This window comes from Oxyura jamaicensis, chromosome 5 (assembly GCF_011077185.1).
Source record: "Oxyura jamaicensis isolate SHBP4307 breed ruddy duck chromosome 5, BPBGC_Ojam_1.0, whole genome shotgun sequence".
Taxonomy (NCBI): domain Eukaryota; kingdom Metazoa; phylum Chordata; class Aves; order Anseriformes; family Anatidae; genus Oxyura; species Oxyura jamaicensis.
In genome coordinates, this window is record NC_048897.1 from 33,840,597 (window position 1) to 33,861,625 (window position 21,029).

At 41.4% G+C, this 21,029-nt stretch overlaps 2 protein-coding genes across 6 annotated transcripts in view; one reads left to right on the forward strand and one right to left on the reverse strand.

The window, feature by feature from the left end:
- Positions 1-7,424, reverse strand: part of CEP128 (centrosomal protein 128) — a 114,989-nt gene extending 107,565 nt beyond the window's left edge. For 3 of the 4 annotated variants that reach the window (XM_035328658.1, XM_035328659.1, XM_035328656.1), the window contains exons 1-4: positions 7,323-7,424; positions 2,589-2,749; positions 651-737; positions 179-305 (exon numbers count right to left, since the gene is read on the reverse strand). In XM_035328658.1, the coding sequence (XP_035184549.1) occupies positions 179-305; positions 651-737; positions 2,589-2,735 (361 nt within the window). In that variant the 5' untranslated portion in view covers positions 2,736-2,749; positions 7,323-7,424. Of the gene's footprint in view, positions 1-178; positions 306-650; positions 738-2,588; positions 2,750-6,558; positions 6,875-7,322 lie in introns of those variants that run through there. The other variant, XM_035328657.1, reaches the window with a different exon arrangement.
- Positions 7,425-15,957: 8,533 nt separating this feature from the next.
- TSHR (thyroid stimulating hormone receptor) overlaps positions 15,958-21,029 on the forward strand; it is a 62,645-nt gene continuing 57,573 nt past the window's right edge. For both annotated transcript variants that reach the window (XM_035328731.1, XM_035328732.1), the window contains exon 1: positions 15,958-16,221. In XM_035328731.1, coding sequence (XP_035184622.1) covers positions 16,052-16,221 — 170 coding nt within the window. In that variant the 5' untranslated portion in view covers positions 15,958-16,051. The remainder of the gene's footprint in view (positions 16,222-21,029) is intronic.

The window sequence follows — 21,029 nt, forward strand, 5'->3', positions numbered from 1 at the left end:
CAAATAAACAACTGCTTAACTTAATGCAGCTGTCACAGATTTCTAAACTGAATTTCTTTGAATTAATCCTTATCTCTTCATGCCAATACCTTTATACATTTTTATTTTTAATTTCCTCATTCAATACAATATCAATATGACATAATTTAAGTACACTCAAGCACCTCAAGTATTTTACCTGACACTGCTTCTCCATCCAGATCACTAGGGTACAAGCTTGAGAGAGAAGCACTTCTCATTCCAGAGTTGCGGTTTAATCTTTGACTCCTTAAATGACCTGTAGATGGTTCTAGTGTTTCTTTTAACTGCAAAGAAAATACATTTTACTGAAATATGAACACAGACATACGAAAACACATATGTAAAATATTTTGCAGAAAAAAATGGTCATTAAGATAATATAATATAAACTGGTTTATAAGCTCCAAATAGAAGAGTAATAAAGCTACAAAGTTGCTAGTTTCATTATATAACAAACTACTATAGTTTGGTTTAGACCGTTCAAATAAATTTGAAAAGTTTCTGTTCATGTCTGCTTAACTCTTGATACATTCTGCGCATCACTACCAAGTTTTCAGCTACGAATGCTATTAGGTAAAAAAAAAAGAAGAAAAGATTTAAGAAGTTAAGATAAACTGAAAGTTGCTCACAGTTGCTATTGCTTCCATTTGTTCTTTGTTGTATTCTCTGTATTGTCCTAGTAAATGGTCAACATGTCTCAGATTTCTGTTGGTATCCTTAAAAAAGTTTGAGGAATAAAAGTCAAAATAGAAACTTCCAACAGTTGTCTTTATTATTCTTCATTTATGAGTACATTAATAAAACAAGTAATTTTTTTTTGAAGGGTCTAAGCATTCCAAAATGCCAAATCCTATTAAAGTAGTCAGAACCTGAAGATGTACAGTGCAGCTAAAGGAACAAAACAGAACACTTCATATGTAAGCAAGGACTCAGGTTCAGACAAAAAGTGCGTACATTTTCAGCCACTCTCCAGAAAAATATTTTTATCCATAGATCTTAAAGTAACTTAATTTTATTTTGTAGTCAGGTAAACTGAGAAATAGCAAATTTTTGAAGATGAGCATATTTAGCTAAGGTAAGGAACCTCACCAAGCATGCAACAAATAACAGAGCTACAGCAGATATTCTAAAACCACCCATTAAGACATTCACCTCAAGAAAAAAATTTTGAAATTAAGGCTGTTAGGTGACATACCTCTGATGGCAGGAAATGGGTCTCTTAAATAGGATTTAAGAGGAAATAACTGACCAAATTAACATGCTCTCTGAAAGCCACTGCAAGATTATTCAGCCCTCAAGACTACATTTGTCTATGCCATGTCCAGCCTTTGTCACAGCCTATTACAAACTACAAAAGCTATACAATAATGGACAGGACTGCCTGGTTAAAGATGACCAGGTCAAGATATACTTATTGCATTCTTTACTGTGGGACAACTTGACCAAAGTTCCATCATTTAGTTTATACAGTACAGTTTCTCAGCAGCTCAGACATCTTAAACCAGACTGTGGCAGTCCTACCCTTCAACATAATCTTTCCTCCTCCCCTATACAATCACTCCTGTGACCAGCTGAAGAATAGGATCAGGTGGCAGATCTGCTAAAAAGCTGTACACAAAAAGCAATTAGCTTAAAATCAGATTCTTAGAAGAGAAGCTAGAAAGAAATTAGACAGGAGCAGGACAATTCTGAAGAGTGCCTTTTTAAAAAAATATGGTCAGGTTACATTCTTATTACCTCATCTCTTTCTAGCTTGATGATCATTTTCCAGACAAAAAGTTTTCAAATATAAATTCAACACTGAATATGGATTTTTCTCTTCTCACACTATATAGGCCAAACAACAATTAAACACAAGTGATAACGCACAAGTCCTCTAAGTCCTCAGAACTGTCAGCTAGAAAGGGATTCTCACCATACAGGTTATTTTTTTTATTTTTTTTTTTTCCATACTGAAGAATGTGAATGACTTCTAAAGTGATAAATGGTGTCAAGATAGCTAAGTGCCTCCTTCCACATGCAAAACAGGTTCAGAAGCCTGAAGAAGCAGGAAGCAGATGAACACTTTCTTGCTCAGGGATGAATCCATTACAAGTTTACAAGTACTTCTTCTCAGTGTGCTGTCCCACGTCTAGAAATTATTTCAGTTGTAAGCTCTATTATGAGGAATAGAGTACCTACATATTTTCTTTAGTTAGAACTTCAAAATTTTATATAGTACAATACAATAAAGCGGGGGCTAGAGTTTTCTAGTACAAAATTCAATGCCTCTTCTGACAATCTGAAAATTTTGCATTATTCATTTTGCTACTTTTATAAACAGCATTGCCAAACACATCATTGTTTCTAACAATGCTCTACTACACTTTCATACAGTTGAAATTTCAGACCATAGCAAGCCACCTACTTTCAGCTCAGAGGCAATATGATCAGTTTCATAAACCCTTTTGGTTTGCACAGAAAGCAACATTTCCCATCACTACAGTACTTTGCTAAACCCCAGGCATGAAAACCAGACTCTATTTTACATATTCTAAATATACTTTAAAACTGTATTTTGTTGCAACCTGTAAAGTGCTTGTTAAAGTATGTATCTTCTCTGTAACTTCTTCAGCACCATAGTTCTGAGCTCTGCTGAGGGATGCCCTCAAAGGCGGCCGCCTTCCTATTCGACCCCTAAGAAAGTCATCTGAATCACTGGATGAGTGTGCCATTAGGATCTTGAAACCTAGGTAGGAAGACCAGAAAAAGTAACGAATGTTAAATCCTGATTGTAACTGAACAGATTCAACTTGCACAACATTCCCAAAGCAAGACTACTCAAACTACTACATTAGAATCATATCATAGAATGGCTTGGGTTGGAAGAGGAGGCTCAGGGGCGACCTTATTGCACTCTACAGGTACCTGAAAGGAGGCTGTAGCGAGGTGGCGGTTGGTCTATTCTCCCACATGCCTGGTGACAGGACTAGGGGGAATGGGCTAAAGTTGTGCCAGGGGAGGTTTAGGTTGGATATTAGGAAGAACTTCTTTACTGAACGGGTTGTTAGGCACTGGAATAGGCTGACCAGGAAAGTGGCTGAGTCACCATCCCTGGAGGTCTTTAAAAGACGTTTAGATGTAGAGCTTAGGGATATGGTTTAGTGGAAGATTTGTTAGAGTTAGGTCAGAGGTTGGACTCGGTGATCTTAGAAGTCTCTTCCAACCTAAACTATTCTGTGATTCTGTGGAAGGGACCTTAAAGACCATCCAGTTCCAACCCCCCTGCCATAGGCAGGGATGCCACCCACTAGGTCAGGTTGCTCAGAGTCTCGTCCAACCTGACCTTGAGCACCTACAGGGACTGGGCATCCACAACTTCTCTGGGCAATGTGTTCCCACTCCTCACCACGCTCTGAATGAAGAACTTCCTCCTAAAATCAAATCTAAATCTCCCCTCTTCTACTTTAAAGCCATTCACCCTTGTCCTGTTATTATCTGCCCAAGCAAAAAGTCACTCTCCATCTTTTTTATAAACCCCCTTTATGTATTGAAAAGCTGCCATAAGGTCATCCCTGGGTCTTTTCCATGCTGAACAGCCCCAGCTCTCTCAGCCTTTCTTCACAGGAGAGGTGTTTTTCATTCATTAGCAGGATGTACTTTTGAAGCAGAAAGTATTTTTGGAGCTGATATACCAAGTCTTCCTCAGTTATTATGCTTGTTTACACCATGAAGCAGTGGCCAAGACGCAAGAAGCAGAGCCCATTAGGACAGAATTAAACTAATAGAGGCACCCTCATCACAGCCAGGTGTTCAGTACTCAGGCTAAGACCATAGCCCAAAACAAATTCTCTCTGAAAAACATACAGTGGAGACATCAGGAAAGCAGAACAATTGATGATGAAGCCCTCAATAGGCCAGGCAGTTGGACTCGATCTTTGTAGGTCCCTTCCAACTGAGCTATTATATTTTTATTCTAGCAGAACCATTCGTCCTTGCCTCGCACTGATTTCTAAGCTATATTCAGACTGGCTGGTCTAACTAGGACAGTAACTCCAAATAACTAATTGTGGGAAGCAAGCCTAGGAACCGATGTCTTTAAGGACTTGAGGAGAACTGGAGATACTATGAAATAAGACAATGCAGTGTCATTAAATGAAAAGAAAGGAAAGAAAATCCACTTGAAGTTAAATTGAACTTTTTTCTTAAACTATTACACACTGCAGCAGTTTCCCTAGAGGTCACAGAATCACTGTCAATAAGATTTTGTGTTCTGATGTTTGGAGAGAGTCTGAATCTACTTTGGGGAAAAGGAAATAGGCCAGCAAACATTTGAATTCCTTTTGGTCCTGTAGCAGACAAAAAAAAGCCACAGTAAAGGTATTGTTATTCTATTCATTAATGCAGAAGTTTCCCAGTGGAACCATGGACTAGGTTCAATCCTTATGCTATATTTTATATACATGCTGCTCAATGTTTTTTCAGTCATATGTTGCATTTTTACAATGTAAATTTCGGTCTGCCAAGCTTGTATTAAAAACCTTTGAACATGAAAGAAGAGTAAATCAACATAATCAGTTTGTGCTCAAGTACACCAACATTCCTTACAGCTGTTTTCTGAAGTGATGAATTTATCACATCTTCCCTGCTCTTATCTCACTAAAGCCTATTCTTCCTGCCCGTATCAGCTGCTCCAGAACCTCTCACTCTAATCAGCTGAAATGAAGCCTAAATGTGGTTGAGGAAGCACAAACATTGCGTACTGGCAAAAAGGTAACATGGAGTATTTTGAAAGACAGAGAAAAAGAAATAAACCAGTGGTAGCAAAAACAACGTGTAATAATTTTCATTTTTACCATGTCTTGCTAATCAGTATATCAAGCTTTATTTTTCTTGTTGGCCTTTACTGGAACTTCACGTGGGTATCAGTGAGATCCCCATTCTAGGGCACAAGCCACAAGTATCACTAATATGCATGAAATGAGATTTCAGACCTGGCATCATCTGTTCTACAGTAATTTTTAAGTTCTCCACACTAAAACATCTCTTCCTGCTCTTATCCACCACAAGAAGCGGCACAAGCACTCAGAACCCGATAAACAATGGCTTCAACAAACAGCTTCCTCAAAACTTAAAGGTTTTCAGTTTCAAAGCATTTTTTGAAAATATTTTTAAGACACCAAGCAAAGGAGAGATGTAATTAGAGGCCACACTAACAACGAAGCATGAGATCAGCCCCATCACGGATCAGGAATTCAAGCCCGAGACATTAATCCACAGGAATCCAGACTTCATCTGTTCATGTACCCTGTGTACCAGCATTTTTTGCCGGACCCATCACACTTACAGTTGAAACACATTTAATTTTAATGATCATGCCAAATGGTTGATTGTCTGTACCTGTCATATTTTATCTCAACTACAAAGTCATAATCAAAGTTGTTTTGGCAAATTAGATTCTTCAAAACTGCAGTAATAGTTTCACAGGAAGCAAATTCTCTTTTCCTCCCAAACTGTGCAGAAAAGCTTACATTGGATCTACTCTGTATGTAGAATACTGCACAGCAGTACCCCATGAGACCTAGAAAACCAGCTTTACATTTTGCAATTCATACAGTTTGTGAGTCAAACAGTTCCAAGACTGGGCTTCACTCTTATTTCCACTATATCACATTTCTTTCTAGATTCAAAACCCCAAAATAATATAATTTACAACATCATCAGTTTCACATTACTGAAAAAGTAATTTTAAGGATACCTGAGTAGACAGAGAAATTAAGAACACATCAGAACACTGAAGTGGTCAGAAGCGTTTTAACTCATTTCAAGATGAAATGGTGTAAGCCAGCAGAATCCCAAAGGCTAGCTAGTTATTGCAACTCAGCAGATAGGAACTACATTCTTAAAAATTTCCCAAACTCAAAAGCAACTGAGTCTCTGAACATAATGCTACGTGTACCTCTAGGTAGATGAATATGGCAATTCATGTCAGAGAAAAGATAGGCACTGATAAAAAAGACAATTAAAGGCAATAGTTGACTGACGCGCTTAAAACATAATTCTGAGAAGCATCTCAATTATAAGAGATGCACAGAAGAGCTATGACACTGTAGGAAAAATAAAAGGAAATGAAGATTTACCGCAACAGAGATCAATGTTTGTTTTCAGCTGGCCAAAAATAGCTCATTAAGGTACTGGTCAAAGTCCCGAAGAAAGGCTGGTGAGTGAAGTAAACAGAAGAAATGCTACGCACAAGGACACTTGCAGAAAACTTTCAATTTACAGTTAAGCAGAATTCCTCTTTGTTCCCGTGCGTAACCTAAGAGGAAATGTAGGCACTTTTAAGTTGGAGAAGTCTCACTTCACATAAAGTGACATCCTCATTTTAAAAGGAACTAGAGAAGTTTCATTTTAGATAAAGAATAAAACCATGCAGAAGAAGAAATCTGTACTAAAATTCTGCATGGACTTTTGCTGTATTAACTTAAACCAAAAAGAAAGTATCATCAGTCCTTCTAAACACCTAAACTGATTTCATCACACAACCTTACAGCCTACCTGACAGTGAGAATTATTGGTTGTTTTTTTTTTGTCTTTTATTGTTATTTTTAGTCCACCTAAACAGATTAAAACATCTCTTGCGCTAAGGAAAACATCAGCGCTCAGCATCCACCTTCCCCGTTGGAACACCGGCGTTTCAGTTTCGTGGGGACTTTCCTGAGAACAGCAAGCACGAAGGCAGCTGACAGTCTCCACAGCAACTGCTCCAGCTCAAGTGAGCAAAAGATGAACTCGGTACACACAGCCTCATTACCTCCCAAGGGGTTTTATTTGTTTATCTCCACATACGCTAATCCATCGCTAGGTAACCGTGGCTAGAGCCGCGTTCGGAGCCTCATAGTTAGGGCTGAGCCCGACAAAAAACCTTTATGGCCGTTGCAGGAAGGGACAACAGGACAGCCCTTCCCTTCAGCGCTTCTGCTCGAGCCGCGAGCAGCTTGCAGGCGACAGACAGGCCGTACAAGACGGCCACATCCCCCCGCCGTGCTTCCAGGTACCACCGCTGCATCTTCCCCTCCAGGCACGGCCCCTGCCCGACCCACACCCGGGCACGGAGGGCGACCCCTCCACACCACTCGCCCAGGTAACGCCATGCCAGCCTCCCCGCCGTGCGCCCACCTCATCCTACAGCCCACCCCAGCCCCGAGGGCCCCCCCCCCCAGGCTCCCTTCCTTTCCCTTTATCCCTCCCCCCCGGCGCAGCCCCCCGTCCTCCCCAGGCGCAGAGCCCCCGCCCCGCAGCACCCCCCTCCCTCCCCGTACCTCGCCTCTATGGCAACTTGAACTAGCCGCCTTGCCACCGGCGGCCGCGGCCGCCTTCCGGGAGCCCGGGCGCTCCCGCAAGGCTCCATGGGATATGTAGTCCTCTAGCCGCCTGCCGGCCATGAGGGAGGCGTAGCGGAGGACTCCAGCTCCCCAGAGGCTTTGCGGCGCGGCCGGCCGAGCCGAGCGGCGGGCGGCAGCAGGGGTGGTGACTGAAGGCCGGCCCCGCCCTGCCCGCCGGCCGTTGGCACTTCCGAGGCCGCAGCGGGGGGCGGTGGGTAGAGCTGCACCCTTCATGCGGTGTGAGTGGTGTGTATAAAAATTTGTAAAAGATACACCTTTACAAAATGCACGTTAACGTTTATAAACATTGACATTTGCCAAACATGACAGTTAAATATACAAGAAGAGCCGAAACAGAACCTGTTGACCTGTCAAAGCAGGTGTATGTGCCACACACCATGGGCATGAGGAGACTGATGCCTGGCTGATCCACCTCAAACAGCACACGGTTGTGACAAGGACGATATCTCCGTCTGTCTCCCACAGCTTTTCCTGAATTGTTTCTTTAAGCCAGGTATTTCTCTGGTCATAAATGTATCTACTACCCGTGTGTGCAGTAAAAAGGAGCAAAATGCTACAAATTACTGTGCTGAAAAGCCTTAGAGTGCTTTGAATGATCACAGGAAACATTGACTGTGTCTGTGGAACTTGGATGGAGCTTGCAACAGTCCTAAAGTCTTAAAATTTGTCAACAAGTCACCTGTCAATGAGCACTCAAGCCCAAGGTACATGCATGCAGTCTTATTTTAAACCAACTTAGGTCCATGCTGCCTTTGGTATCCACTCCAAGGAGCCACCCCAGGCCTCTAAGCACAGTCATAAAGTGTGGCTGATACCCATACTGGCTAGCTTTGTTCCTGACCTGCAGGACTGTTTGTTGACTCCCCCACAAGCCTCTAATGCAGCAGGCAGGACTGCATGCTGTACAATTGCAGCACACTTCAGGCCCCACACACTTGCAGCACGCTTGAGACAGGCCCCACGCGCTGGCAGCATCCACCAACAGCCCTGACAATTGATGCTCAACCCTGCTGCTGTTAAGTCATCCCCTGCTGCTCATCTTCGATTCCTGAGCTGAAGGCAGGTGAGTTACTCTGGGATATAGAACAGAAATGGGATGGTATAACTCATGTCACTGTGAGCTGAAGCATTAGTGAAGAAATGTCATCCCTGGCTTTCAGCGCATGACCATTGCCAAGGCCTTTGCTTGGCAAACTGCAGCATGGTCAATTTGTGCTGGCAAGTCTAAATACAGGGCAAGAGTCAGGGCTTCTGCTTCTCTTCTCTTCTCATTTCATCTCATCTCATCTCAAAGGCTGCATATGGGAGGTCTCTGGGGAACATGCCCTGAAACTTCGTGAGCTCTCTGAAAGCTTTCCTCTCCTCACATCTTTGCAGCTGGCAGTGGGCTTGCTCCTCCATAGTCTCCCAGAATTCATCCATATGCATATTTATTTTCCTGACTCAGTAGTCTCTCAGGCAATCACAGAGTAGCTGAAAGGGTAAGGAGTGTGCCCTGGATGTGGCTGGAGCCAGGAACTAATTTTAAGATATCTACAGAGGAGAAAAAATAAAATGATGAATTATTTGTTTACTTTTGTAATAAAGATATTAAATCTAAGTGCATAGAACTGCTACAGAATTTCTCTTTAATTTAGGGTATGTGTGAGAAATCAATGATTTAACTACATTATTAAGCTACTGTACTAGACATATTTCTAAAGAAGTTGTTTAACTTTTCAAGCACAGAACACTTTCATGTTATATGAAATCAAAAATATAAATCCCAGCATTCTGTTATCTAAGGCACTGTGTTGCAACAGTCACTTGAGAGTGTTTGCTTTTAGAGAGGCCAGCATTTTCTTTTTCTCCTTAAGGCTAGTGCTGTTTGTTTAATGTTGTTGTACTCCTTGACTCACAAACTTAAGAATGAGCATCCATTTTTAATAAAAGGGAAGATTATTATTGCTATATATAAAAATACATGTACAGGGAGCCTCAGGACACAGACCTCAAGAATGGAAAATACAGAAAAAAAAATCACACTTGTTTTGTTTTTTTTTTTTAGGCTTAAGTTAATTTTTTTAAATTATTGGCTTTGTCATGAGTGGTCTCTTTTTGTGTTACACCACTTATCCATGACAGGTCATCATCATTCTTGTGGCTTGCAGGAGACTGTTTAGATATTTCTTTCAGAAGAAATCAATCAAAAAGAAAAGAGAAGACACTCCTAAGTAAATAAAAAAGTGGCTTAAAGAATCATCATTTACTGAGGTCGAAAAATTAGTTCTTTTATGAACAGGTATCATAAACAAAGGGAAAGCACTATGGACCAGATGTATTGTCACCTAAGTCACTAAACTTCAAATCCATTTTTGATGTATGAGTGTGATAATAATGAGTCAAGTCTCTTTATTAAATAGTGCTGGTCTCCAAACCAAAGCAGGTATATGCCATGACCCATGTCAAACAAAAGTGCAAGATCCTTCTCAAGTCTGAATTATGAGGGCAGAGTAGTTTTTGCTGGATGTTATTTCTCAGTATAGAGGCCTGTGCAAGAGATGAAGGTAGAACAGAATGGAATCAAAGATGACTAGAAAGTTGACTTTAGATGAAGAGGTATAGGCATTATAATCTGGGGGTGTGAAACAATTGAAAGCTTCTTAGGATGAATGCAGACAAGAAGAAAAGGTCTTGTCTGCATTCCCACAAAGGCCCACTGCTGAATGGGACCAGGGGTCCTGGTGACATGGGATGGAGAAAGCAGAGGTACTACATGCCTTCTTTACCTCAGTCTTTTCTACCAAGACTGGCCTTTGGGAATCCATGGCCTCAGAAACCAAGGGGAAAATCTGGAACAAGAAAGCCAAGAGGAAGTGTGGAGAATGGAAGACTTACCTTTGGTGGAAAAAGACCAGATAAAGCATACTTGACATATGTAGGTCCTTGGCCCAAATGGGATGTGCTGGGGGACCTACTGACATGCTGAGACAGCTAGGAGTATCCAGCTCCAGAGATAACTCCATAAGAGAAAGCTCAAGGGAACTCTTATCAATCCATATCACTGCCTGAAGGGAGGTCTAAAGAAGTATTTAGTCTTCAGTCAACTATTTTTTTTTTTATAGCTTTTTCATGGCTTTTGTGTGTGTGAAATAAAGCAAAAGGAGAAGCAGACGAGTTCCTTAAGTCTCATAAATGATAAAATTCCATTAACTGTGTGTTCTTGAAGTTGGAGGTAAATTGGTTATAGAGACAAGAATCTTCAAGAACCCAGAAAACATTCCTTCGTGTAGCTAGTCAAACAGTTGGACTGATGACTGATGCTATGTCAAAGCAGCATCTCTAATGTATTTTTTTTTCTGACAGAAATTGTTTCAAATACTGAAATAGAAAAAGGTAGTAACTGGCGTATCTTAGAAATGTCTAGAATGGCTAAATGTGTTGATTAATCAGAAAAAAAAAAAAAAATCCTAAGTCTTTATTTCACTCTTTATTTAATGATTTCCCCATTTTGAACACTTCCTCATACAGATACTACAAGATTTAACTGTTGACATCTTGTAATCCCGTGGGGAGTTTATGTAGAACAGCAATTAGAACTAATTGCTTCTTTGGAAGAACCTGTTGTGGTTTATCTGATTTGCATGTAATACGTATAATCACTGCAAAGATACCCAAGATACTATATCAGATCTGGCAGCAAAGAGTAATGTGTTTTTTAAAAAATTAACTCCCAAAAAAAAAAAAAAAAAAAAAAAAAAGGAATTCTGAGCCTTACAGTGCTTGAGATAAGTACACGATGAGTGACCATGGCTGTCACTAGAGGGAGTGTCTGTAACAGTGGAAAATATACCTGTCAACTTCTGCCATGGTTAACATAATAGGAACTGGAGGGGGGTGGGGGGTTGGTAAGCACCAGGAAAACGATTGCAATCCGCAGTTTTACAGCTGAGTTCTGTTTTATGTATTAATTAGGACTGGAGCATAAGCAAATATCCATCACTTAAAACCACATAATTTTGTTATACTCAAGGCATACGGGATTTTGAATGTCTGTTCTTAGGATGTATATATAGCTGTGTATTCACAAATATGGGTGATACTTTTAATACTCTATGATCTTTAAGCATAAAAGAAAGGAACATTTATTAATAATCTACATGGGATGGCAAGTTGCCAGTCAGTCTGAGCTGTTAAATGTCGTCACTTTTCAGAAATGAAAACTACTGATTATTGTTCTTTTCTACATTCTAAAATATTTGAAATCTTGCCTATGCTAAACAACACTCTCCCGTAATTCCTTCAATGCAGGTTATGTTCCTAATCCTTCTATTTTCCATATTTACTACCATCTGAATAATCCTCTGTATTTTTACATTCGCCTCAGCAATTAGTGCCCAAACCCACATAAAGTATTCCAAATAACTGTATAAATTCAAAGTAAAGTGGAATAATTGAATGATATTCCCATTTTTCTGCCAGGCAGGAGGAGTCTTCTTGCATGTAGTTACTTGCATTTTTCTCTTCTGAATTACAACCTGTTAGGCTACCAAAGTCATTTTAAAATTTGATCTAGAGTTCACACACCTCACTGCCTGGGGCTATAGGTAGCTTTACAACTGTACTTTTTGCTCTGCCGTCCACCAGCCTGTTAAGGAAAACGTTGAACAGAAGAATGAGGAGGTGTCATGGGAAGCCAAAGCAAGGCTGCCAACGTGTGCAGGGCAAGGACCAACAGGCAGGGCCTGTGCCATCGCCCCAGCAGGGCTGCTGAGAGCAGCCCCAGGTGCTGGGCACCTCCCTGGGGATGAGTGCTGGCAGAGACTAAGCTGGGACATCAGCCAGATATCAGGCCGGGCTCACTGAGGCCCAAGGCTAGGATGTTGAGATCTGGAGACTGGCCTGATGTGGCATCACTGGACTGATGCTCCATCCAGGAGAAAGGACCAGATAGAAGATCAGAGACAATGCTACCTTCTGTATAGGTCCCAAGCACACCAAGGGAAACCAGCCAGCAGCAAGGGCCGCAGGAGTCAGGCCTGGTTCAACCTTTATATAGCTCCTGCCAAGTTCAGGTGTCCAGGCCTAAGCTGGCATGGAGCCCTGGGTCCCGTGCAGAGGGTGTCTGGCAATGGGGTGGGGAGGTTGGCCAGGGCAGAGCCCTGAGAGAACGAAATAAACTCTGACTGCAGGCTCCTAGCTGGCAAGGTCCTTATACATTTTGAGCGATGTGAGAAACTATAATGTAAACAATGTCATCTTGCTCAGAACATAACTTTTCTGAGAGCTAAGCAAGCGCCCATGGAAACACAATGCAGTTAGTAACAGCCCTTTTTTCTCTCCAAACTCTTACAGCGTTCCCAGTTCTGAACGTGCAAGCCAGGTCTCAAAGCCCAGGAGGCAACACACCCAGACTGGGAGCTCTCCCAAGGCAGAAGTTTTGTCCTGTTTCCTTCAAGGCTATCAGGCCTTCAATTAGAGGAATCCAGTGCTTCTGTCATTCGGGTTCAAGTCCGGAAACCATGTTATGGTTCTTACTCCTTTTGAAATCTACTTAGAACAGCTACAACTTCAATGTCAGCTTTGCCATTTCTTTGGTCTGCAGTCTTTTATAGTTGCCATTTTGGATCTGTCAGTAATAGCTGGGAAGATCTTTATTCCTTCCATTAACACTTTCTGGACTTCTGTGGCTGCCACAGAGCAGCTGACATAACAAAGTTTCTAATACCAATATCTGTGTGCATGCTTTTCTTCCCACTAAATAAAATGTAATTCAAATTACTTTGCCCTGAGTGAAAGAGAATGAAACAATTTAGCCATCTTCTAGTTAAAGAGCCTGAAGCCCTATTACTATGGAGTAGCTAATAGAGTAGCTTATTAGTAAAGTAGCATAAGGATATCTTTAGTACACCAAATGAGTGAGTGTGGTTGGGTTTATGAAAGCCTACTGAAATGACTCAAATGTTGGGACTACTTATCTGTCCCCCAATAAAACTATTGTTCTTTTGCTTAGTTCACAAAAAGTACATAAAAAGTAATGCTGAAATCAGAATAAAAGTGAGGGAGAGGAGTTTGCAAGAGTGCACACAAGAGGTTGCAACAAATCACCCCAGCAGTGCTGTCATTGAAGAGGGGATGCACCTCCCCACTCTCCTCCTGCTAACCAGGTCTTGCTTGTTGTGAAAGGCAAGAACTCTTCTGGTGTGCACCAAGTAACATTGTGTCTTCAAGATCAGTTATGAGAGGACAAAGATTAAGCTGGAATAGGAGTTTAATACTGGTGCTCAAAGTTGATAAGCTGCCTCTGGCAGTGTCAGGCAATGTTATTTGCCGTGTGAAACAGCTATGGCTTTTACCCACTGCCTGGAAATCAGGTGTAAAATAGACTCATGACAGCTAAGAGCATTGATCCAAGAGAAGACAGAGATTCCTCTGGTGATCCATTTGTTTTGCTAGATGTACTCCTCTGTGTCATCCTGTGTCATCCAAACTATTTCTTTGCCCAAGCCAAAACGAATGGAGATTTTCATGTCCGATTGCTAATATAGAATACAGAGTCCCCAGGACAAGCTGGCTACTTTGGCAGTAAGAACAAGAAAACCAGCAGAGAAGTTTGATATCCTAGGAACATCCCGTAGGCAGCTGAAGCACTGTCCGAATTTTATAACACAGAGCATTAGATGAAACTAAGTGTTTGATTACTGTTTCTGGGTAGAGGGCCCAAGCCAAGCCTAGTTCTACTTCACTAAACTTTTCTTCTTGTTTGGTCTTTTACATATCTGCATTTCATTTTTTAAAATTATGGCCACATGGCTACAGCAGTATAAATCATGGAAACCATGACAGCATGGAAGGGATAAAGAGGCAAGCCCAGAAGATCCTGGCACGGTGCCTCCTTGGAGGGTGGGTGAGAGACAGCAAGCCCAAACACATTTGTAGCAGTCTCCAGCAACCTGATCTGCCTTTCACCATTCTCAGTCTCCCTCCCTCAGCACTGACCAAAGTGGAGAACTGGTAAAGAGCTTCATGTTTGACTTTAAAACCAAATCACACCCTCTCCCTGGCTTGTGCCTCACTGGAGTGCCCAGCATACATTCATCTGCCTTGACATTCAGTGAGCTGCATCTTACCTAATTCTTATCTAGATCAGTACGTACACCATGAAGTGGTGGTGGATGGTGGCTTTTGGGGCTGCAGAGTGAGTTATAGACATGAGCAGTCCACCAGAAGGACATGCCACTAGGGCACAATGCATTTGGGACAGGCAGCATTCCCAAAGGAATCACAGTCAATGCAGTGTAAGTTGCCTAGGGCACTCCAGCTCTGGGGGGTGCTTCAGCTTGCCTTACCCTCACTGGGATGTCCCAAAGAATACCCTTAACTAAAAAGGATAAATGTGTCTGATAGGATGCCTCACTTAAACACGGTCTAGGTGCTAACAGATCTGCAGGATTGGGATTTATATTTTGTTTCTTCATGGGCATGGTATTATTTCCTCACCTTAAAAACATATGTTGAGGGTATTAATTATATTTGTGGATGAACTGACTTAAATTACTGGTAAAGAGTTGCACTGAAATAACATCTGCCATTTTGTACTCTTTTGTACTTTTGATACTGCTGATCAGGCTGAAGGGGAACTGTTTATCCAAAATCATCCAATTTTTACTGTGAGTAGATTGCCTTTTTAAGTTTCCTCCTCCCTAGAGAGTTACAAACATTTTTGTTGAGTTTCTGTTGGCATTTTTCTTGTTGTGTAACTACATACGCACAAAATCTGCATGATGGAGAAAATGCTGGCATTTAGATGAAAAAAAATAAAATAAAAGGATTGAGGCTAATATTAATGAGCTTTCTTTGCTCCTCATTGAATTCAATTATATATTTTTATTTATTTTTTATTTTTTGTCTTTCTCTACTTTTAAATACTTGTTTTTAGGAGGAGCATCTCCTATTTATAAGAAACCCAGAATTAAATGAACATTACCAGATTTTTTCAGCTTTCACTGTGTCTGTCAGACCCAGGTACAACTCCTGCTGTGTGGGAACCTCTGTATTATGCCCATTGCGCACCGGTGTCCCTACCAGTGACCACAGGAGACTGCTGCTGGAAGTGGCAACGGTCCCACCCCATTTCTCTCAAGGGTAGATATTCCCCCTCTCTCTTTTGGCGTAAGGATTTTATCTTTTCAGATCATTCGGGAGATGTTATTCTTTCCGCCTTACTCTCTTTTGTCGTGTGATTTTCATAACTGCTCGCTGCAATTTCTAACACTAGTCTAAACTTCTTTGTACTTAGTCCACGGCTACCTGGCAGCTAGCGGGCTCCTACCTGGTGAGAAGCACGGCCCGGCAGAACGGCTGAGCCTGGAGGGGCCCCTCACGGACCACTGGGGCCACCCCTCTCGGCCCGGCTCCTCCTCGGCAGGTGACCCCGGGACCCCGGGGCGGGCCGGGCGCTGGGGATGGGGCGAGGCAGAGGGATGGTGCCCCGAGGGGAGGGCGCGGGCTGCGGCCAGACCTTCCCCGACCCCGCGGAGGGCGGTGCCGCCTTTGCCGGGCGGCGCCCCCGGCCGGGCAGCGCCGGGCGCCCCGCGGTTCGCCCGTCTCCTGCCGGCCCCTCGGAGGAGCGAGGGGCAGAGCCGGGGTGAGAGCGGGCAGCGAAGATGCTGTGCCTGCCGGTCGCCTTCCAGCTGGTGCTAGTGCTGGTGCTTTGCAGCCAGGGCACGGAGCGGTGCCCGTCAGCCTTCTGCGAGTGTTCCGACTGGGACGACTACAAAATCACCTGCAGGGACATCCACTTCATCCCCAGCCTGCCGGAGCACACTCAGACCCTGTGAGTTCATTGTGGTGGTTTAAGCCTGTCGTATTTGTACTTTGCAAGCAGCAGATGCTCTGAGCTAATGCCCTGGGAGAGGAGAGAAGGAAGTGGCAAGGTGGGAAGTGCTGTAACTTAGCTAGGCAGCACAGCAGAGCAGGAACGGCAGCGCACACAATCTGTGCGTGTCTAGCAGACCCAAAGAAAGTGTCCCTCAAACCTTACAGGGATGTGAAGAGATGCTTGACTTTACAAGTTCTGGGTAGCATATGGGAAAATTAGTCACTGGACTGCTTGTGAGCAAGCTGATTGGAAGGCTGGATTTTGTGTGTCCCATGCATGGAGAGGACACGGAAAAACACAGTTTCACAATATAAAAAGAATAGGAATTGGATGTACCACCTTGCAAATAGTTTCATAAAAGCCTCTGTGCACTTTCAGCTGCTTTGCCAAATCCTGACAAAGAGAATCCATGGGAACTGGGAATCCCAACATGCCATCTGAAAGACAAAGTACTTCAGGAAAACAAACTTGTGCAGTATGTGATCAGCAAATCTGGGGCTTGCCAAAGTGACAGACATTTCAGAGCTATTCAGGTACTAAACCATAGGGTTTAGTACCGTTACAGGCACCTTAAGCTATGTTGTCTGGATTCTCGCTGCCAGTCCAAAAGAGTGCTGCATGTCCTATCTGTCAGTTCCATACAGGTGTATGAGACAAGATACTGTGGGGAAACTGAAGTGGCACCAGTCAGCTTTAGCTAAGCAGCTGAATCACTCCTTGCCTTTCACTTTGTCTCATAAGTTACAAAAAGTTTCTAGTCTCCAAGGGAAAGTTCGTTTGTAAGTAAACTACTTCCTTATGAAAGAAACAAACTCAAACTCATTTAAGTGCAAGATAAAAACATTACAGGTTGGTATTCTTATATCTTGATAATGATTATCAGGACTTTATTTTAAAGTAAGAACCATGAATTTTTTTGAAGTTATTTGAATGAGTTTCTTAAGATGCACTTTAACACTTAAAAGTAAAGGCTTAGCAAATTAACCAGTTATCTGAAAAGACAGAGAAAACTCATATATATTATTTCCATTACTTCTGCATGTCTGTAGAGATTTTTGGACAATTAGACTGCAGTTACGCAAGTATTTCTATTGATAAGTAAGATCTTAAATTAAACATTTTTTATTTTATACTTTTGTACATAATGTTTATTAAGCTTGAAATTGCAGTCTATAGTGCATTATATATGTAGTCTATAGTGCATTGTTTGAAATCTGCTACGATAAGCTCGAAAATAAAGCAGTTTCAGTTTATAGGAGAAATACATCTCTGTACGGGCATTTAAAGTAGTTAATAGAAACAATGAGATCACATATTGGAATTGGATGGTTTCTATGAAAAATGGTGGTATGAGGACCAAGAAGTATCTCTCCATATACGGCTTCACAGGTAAAGCCCTGGGCTGTTGCACTTCCAGTGTTTTATTCAACAATTTAAATAGTAAGGGACACTAAGATCATAAGCCACTGATAAAAAAACAACAACAAAACCTAGGGAATATCTAATTTCCATGAAAAAGTACTTAATGATTTTATAATTATTTGGGTGCATTTTAATCATCTGAATCAATTGGAATTACCCTTGCAAACTGAAGAAGTGTACTCCTTAACATAGTCATTACAAGACAAGGAAAAAAATCAGCTAATGAAAATTGTAATTTATAGTATGTACTAGAAAAGGTAGAACATGCACTGTGTAGTCTGTTTGATTTGAAAATTAACAGGAAAATTCACTGACAAAATATGGAAAAACATAGCACTTTTTTTTTAAAAAAAAAGCTTTTTTCACTTCAGTGTATTATTTTCTCTCTGAAGAAAGCGTGTACATTCTCTGTCTGTGTTATTATCCAAACTGCTGAAGCCTGGTGGACTGTGTCAAATAGTGTAGTCCCTTGCTCTTAGCAAATTACTTTCTCTCCCTCCATATATTAAATGGGAGTTACAACAGTTACTTTCATGTGTTTTCCACTCAGTGTTTTCAGACACCTCAGAATGATTTTCACATAGAGGATAAAATGCAAACCATTTTCATGAGGAATTGTAAGGTGTGTGCTGCTGCTTCTGTTGTGTTTTGCACCCTTCTGCCTTACAACTGACAACAGCTCTGAATCAGAGACAAAAGATTCTAAAATAATCAAAGTTTCTGTTAACTGAAGCCTTCTTTTGAAGTGAAGTGGATATGTGCATATTATATGTTGAAAATATTTAAAAATTTCCCCAAATTCAGCAGCTTTGTTACTTAAGGTAAAGTAACTTTGCTTCTTGTTTGTTATGTGTGAATCTTGAGATTGCCTATTTTAAAACTTCCTTATGTGGCTATTCAGTTTTGTAGAATTTGTAAAGCTCAGCAGCTGTGGTGAATCTAGGAACACTTTGCCAGCTTTTGGAGACGATGAGCTCTTTTCAATGCATGGGATCTTGAAACTCCAATTAAAGTTTCATTCCAATTATTCAGTCAGAACTGTTCTCATTTCTCTGCCCTCCTTTAAAAGAGCAGTGTGGGTCTTTTTATTTTCTTATATATATATATATATTTATTTTTAACAAGCCATGTTTATAAGAAATTACAAAAATGTTTATTTCCAACTCATCTAGTGGAAAAGTGTCATGAACTTCAGCCAGGAAAGAGTGTTTGCATAGATACTGCTTTTGTTGTCGCCTTTTTTCAGGACAAGATTTTTATTTATTTATTTTCACCCTGTCGAGTAAGCTAAATAAGTAGAGATAAAAAGGTTTTGTGTATTATGGGCAAAGTTTGTCTTGTTGCCTGATGTTAAGGATTATATACCTATACCATACTATGGTAGGAAAGCAGGTCTAAGTGGCATTGAAATACATTACAAAACAATATGAAATTAGATGATGATAATTTTGTGATAGCTATATTTTTGTGCCCCTCTGCACAGCTGGCAGCCTGGCCTGGGCTGGCCCCATTTTGCCCCTTCCTGGCCCTCCTTTGCTTCTGCCTCTGCCTGTCCTTCCTCTTCCTTCAGGCAGTGGCAGTATGTGCACAGTAATGATGGAACCCCTGTCCCAGCCCCACAGCTGGCAGTGCTCTTCACTTTCACCAGCACAGTGCTGGAGCAGAGCAGTGGTTGGTGCTCTAACCTCTTCCCTGTTTGGTGGAACGTGCCATGGGAGATCCTGGCCATTCAGTGTCAGCAAATCTACTAGGACATGGGGGTTAATGACTGCTAATAACTTAAATTTGTAGATCACCAAACCATCACTGAACCTTTGTCCAAATATATGTTTGCATCGTAATGCTTGAAGTATTTTTTCAAGTAATATATTGAAAGCAATATCTTTCTTGGCATCATGATGATGAAATTTGCAGATGGTGTCTGAGTATCCCAGCATCATCTCAACAGAGTTCTGAATGATTTTCATTTTATGAGTCTATTATTGGTTGCTGTTAGTTTTTTCTTTGGCAATAAAACAAATAAAGTTTTCCTTGTTTGTGCTCTAGATCACCTCCATTCACTTACTAAAATAAATTCAGCTCCTCTTCCCAGCCCCAATATTCTCAGTACCCTGGATGGTGTACTACTGTGTTTTCCTGTACTTCAGAACAGCCATACTAAATCAGTCCAACGGCCCTAATCTGATGCAATATCCTGTCTCCAGGGTTTCTCTTCTCTTAATTTTCCTCAGGTATCTGCATATGGAAAAGATAAGTGGTACTTCCCGTGAATAGTGTCCCAACTTTCCATTACTTTTTCCCCGGGGGAACTTTCTAAAGTAAGCGTAGTTTTGACCATTGCTCCTCTATGTACTTACTCAGTTGTCTCTTGAGCCCATTTCAACATCCATAATATCCTTTGGCAATGTGTTCCATAAGGGTAACTGAACTTGCAAAAACTTACTTCTTTTTGTTGTTGTTGCTGAAAATGTGACATTGCCCTCACTTCAGCAGCTTGCATCCGCAACATCTTCAGGCCCATGTTATGTCCCTTTAGCTTGCTGACAATATCTCAGCTCCTCCCCATACCTTCTATTGCAAGTTAACAGCAGTGTCCTGTATTTCCTCCCATAAATGTTTGTGAAAGCAGCCTCACCTGCCTCCTAAAACCTGTATCAATGTGACCTGACAAAAGGCAGCATCTCCTGAGGCTAGATCAAATCTGTGTGAGTGCTGAATGATTGTTCCCCACAGAATAGAAGGATAGAACCTTCCCTGCTTCCCACCCCCCGTTTTTTTTTAACAGAAGGGATGATAAGTAAGTTTCTGTCCTCTACCCAGATGCTATTTTCACATCACCATAATCAATTTTGGTAGAAATTATACAAAAGGTAGCTAGGGGAGAGAGTGGAGCTGCCAGATAAATAGACACAAAGACAGTACAGTCTTTAGGAATATGCTCTTTACATGGGGCTTTAAGCTACCATTCTGCATCTGCTCTAGGATATTGGCCATATGCAGGACACCGCTCTTTGATAGATGCAAGGTTGCTCACCCTTCAGGGACAAGGAGCCCGGATGTACGTGGTGTTTGTTATGTTGGTAAGGGTGAGCACATGGACACCAGGATAACAAGGTGTAGTGAGTCAGCTCATCTGTGTAGTTACATTTGTAACTGTCAGCTTTTGATAAAAGAGATATGATAACTGTGTAACATATTTTACACATTTACAATGTTATATATTGAACTAGTATGTCAAGTGTTTATAAATACTGATAAAATGCTTTTTTGAACTGCAGAACAAAATGAGTAGGGACTTAACAGTTTTACCTGTGATAACTGCATCACTGGTGCCTGAATTT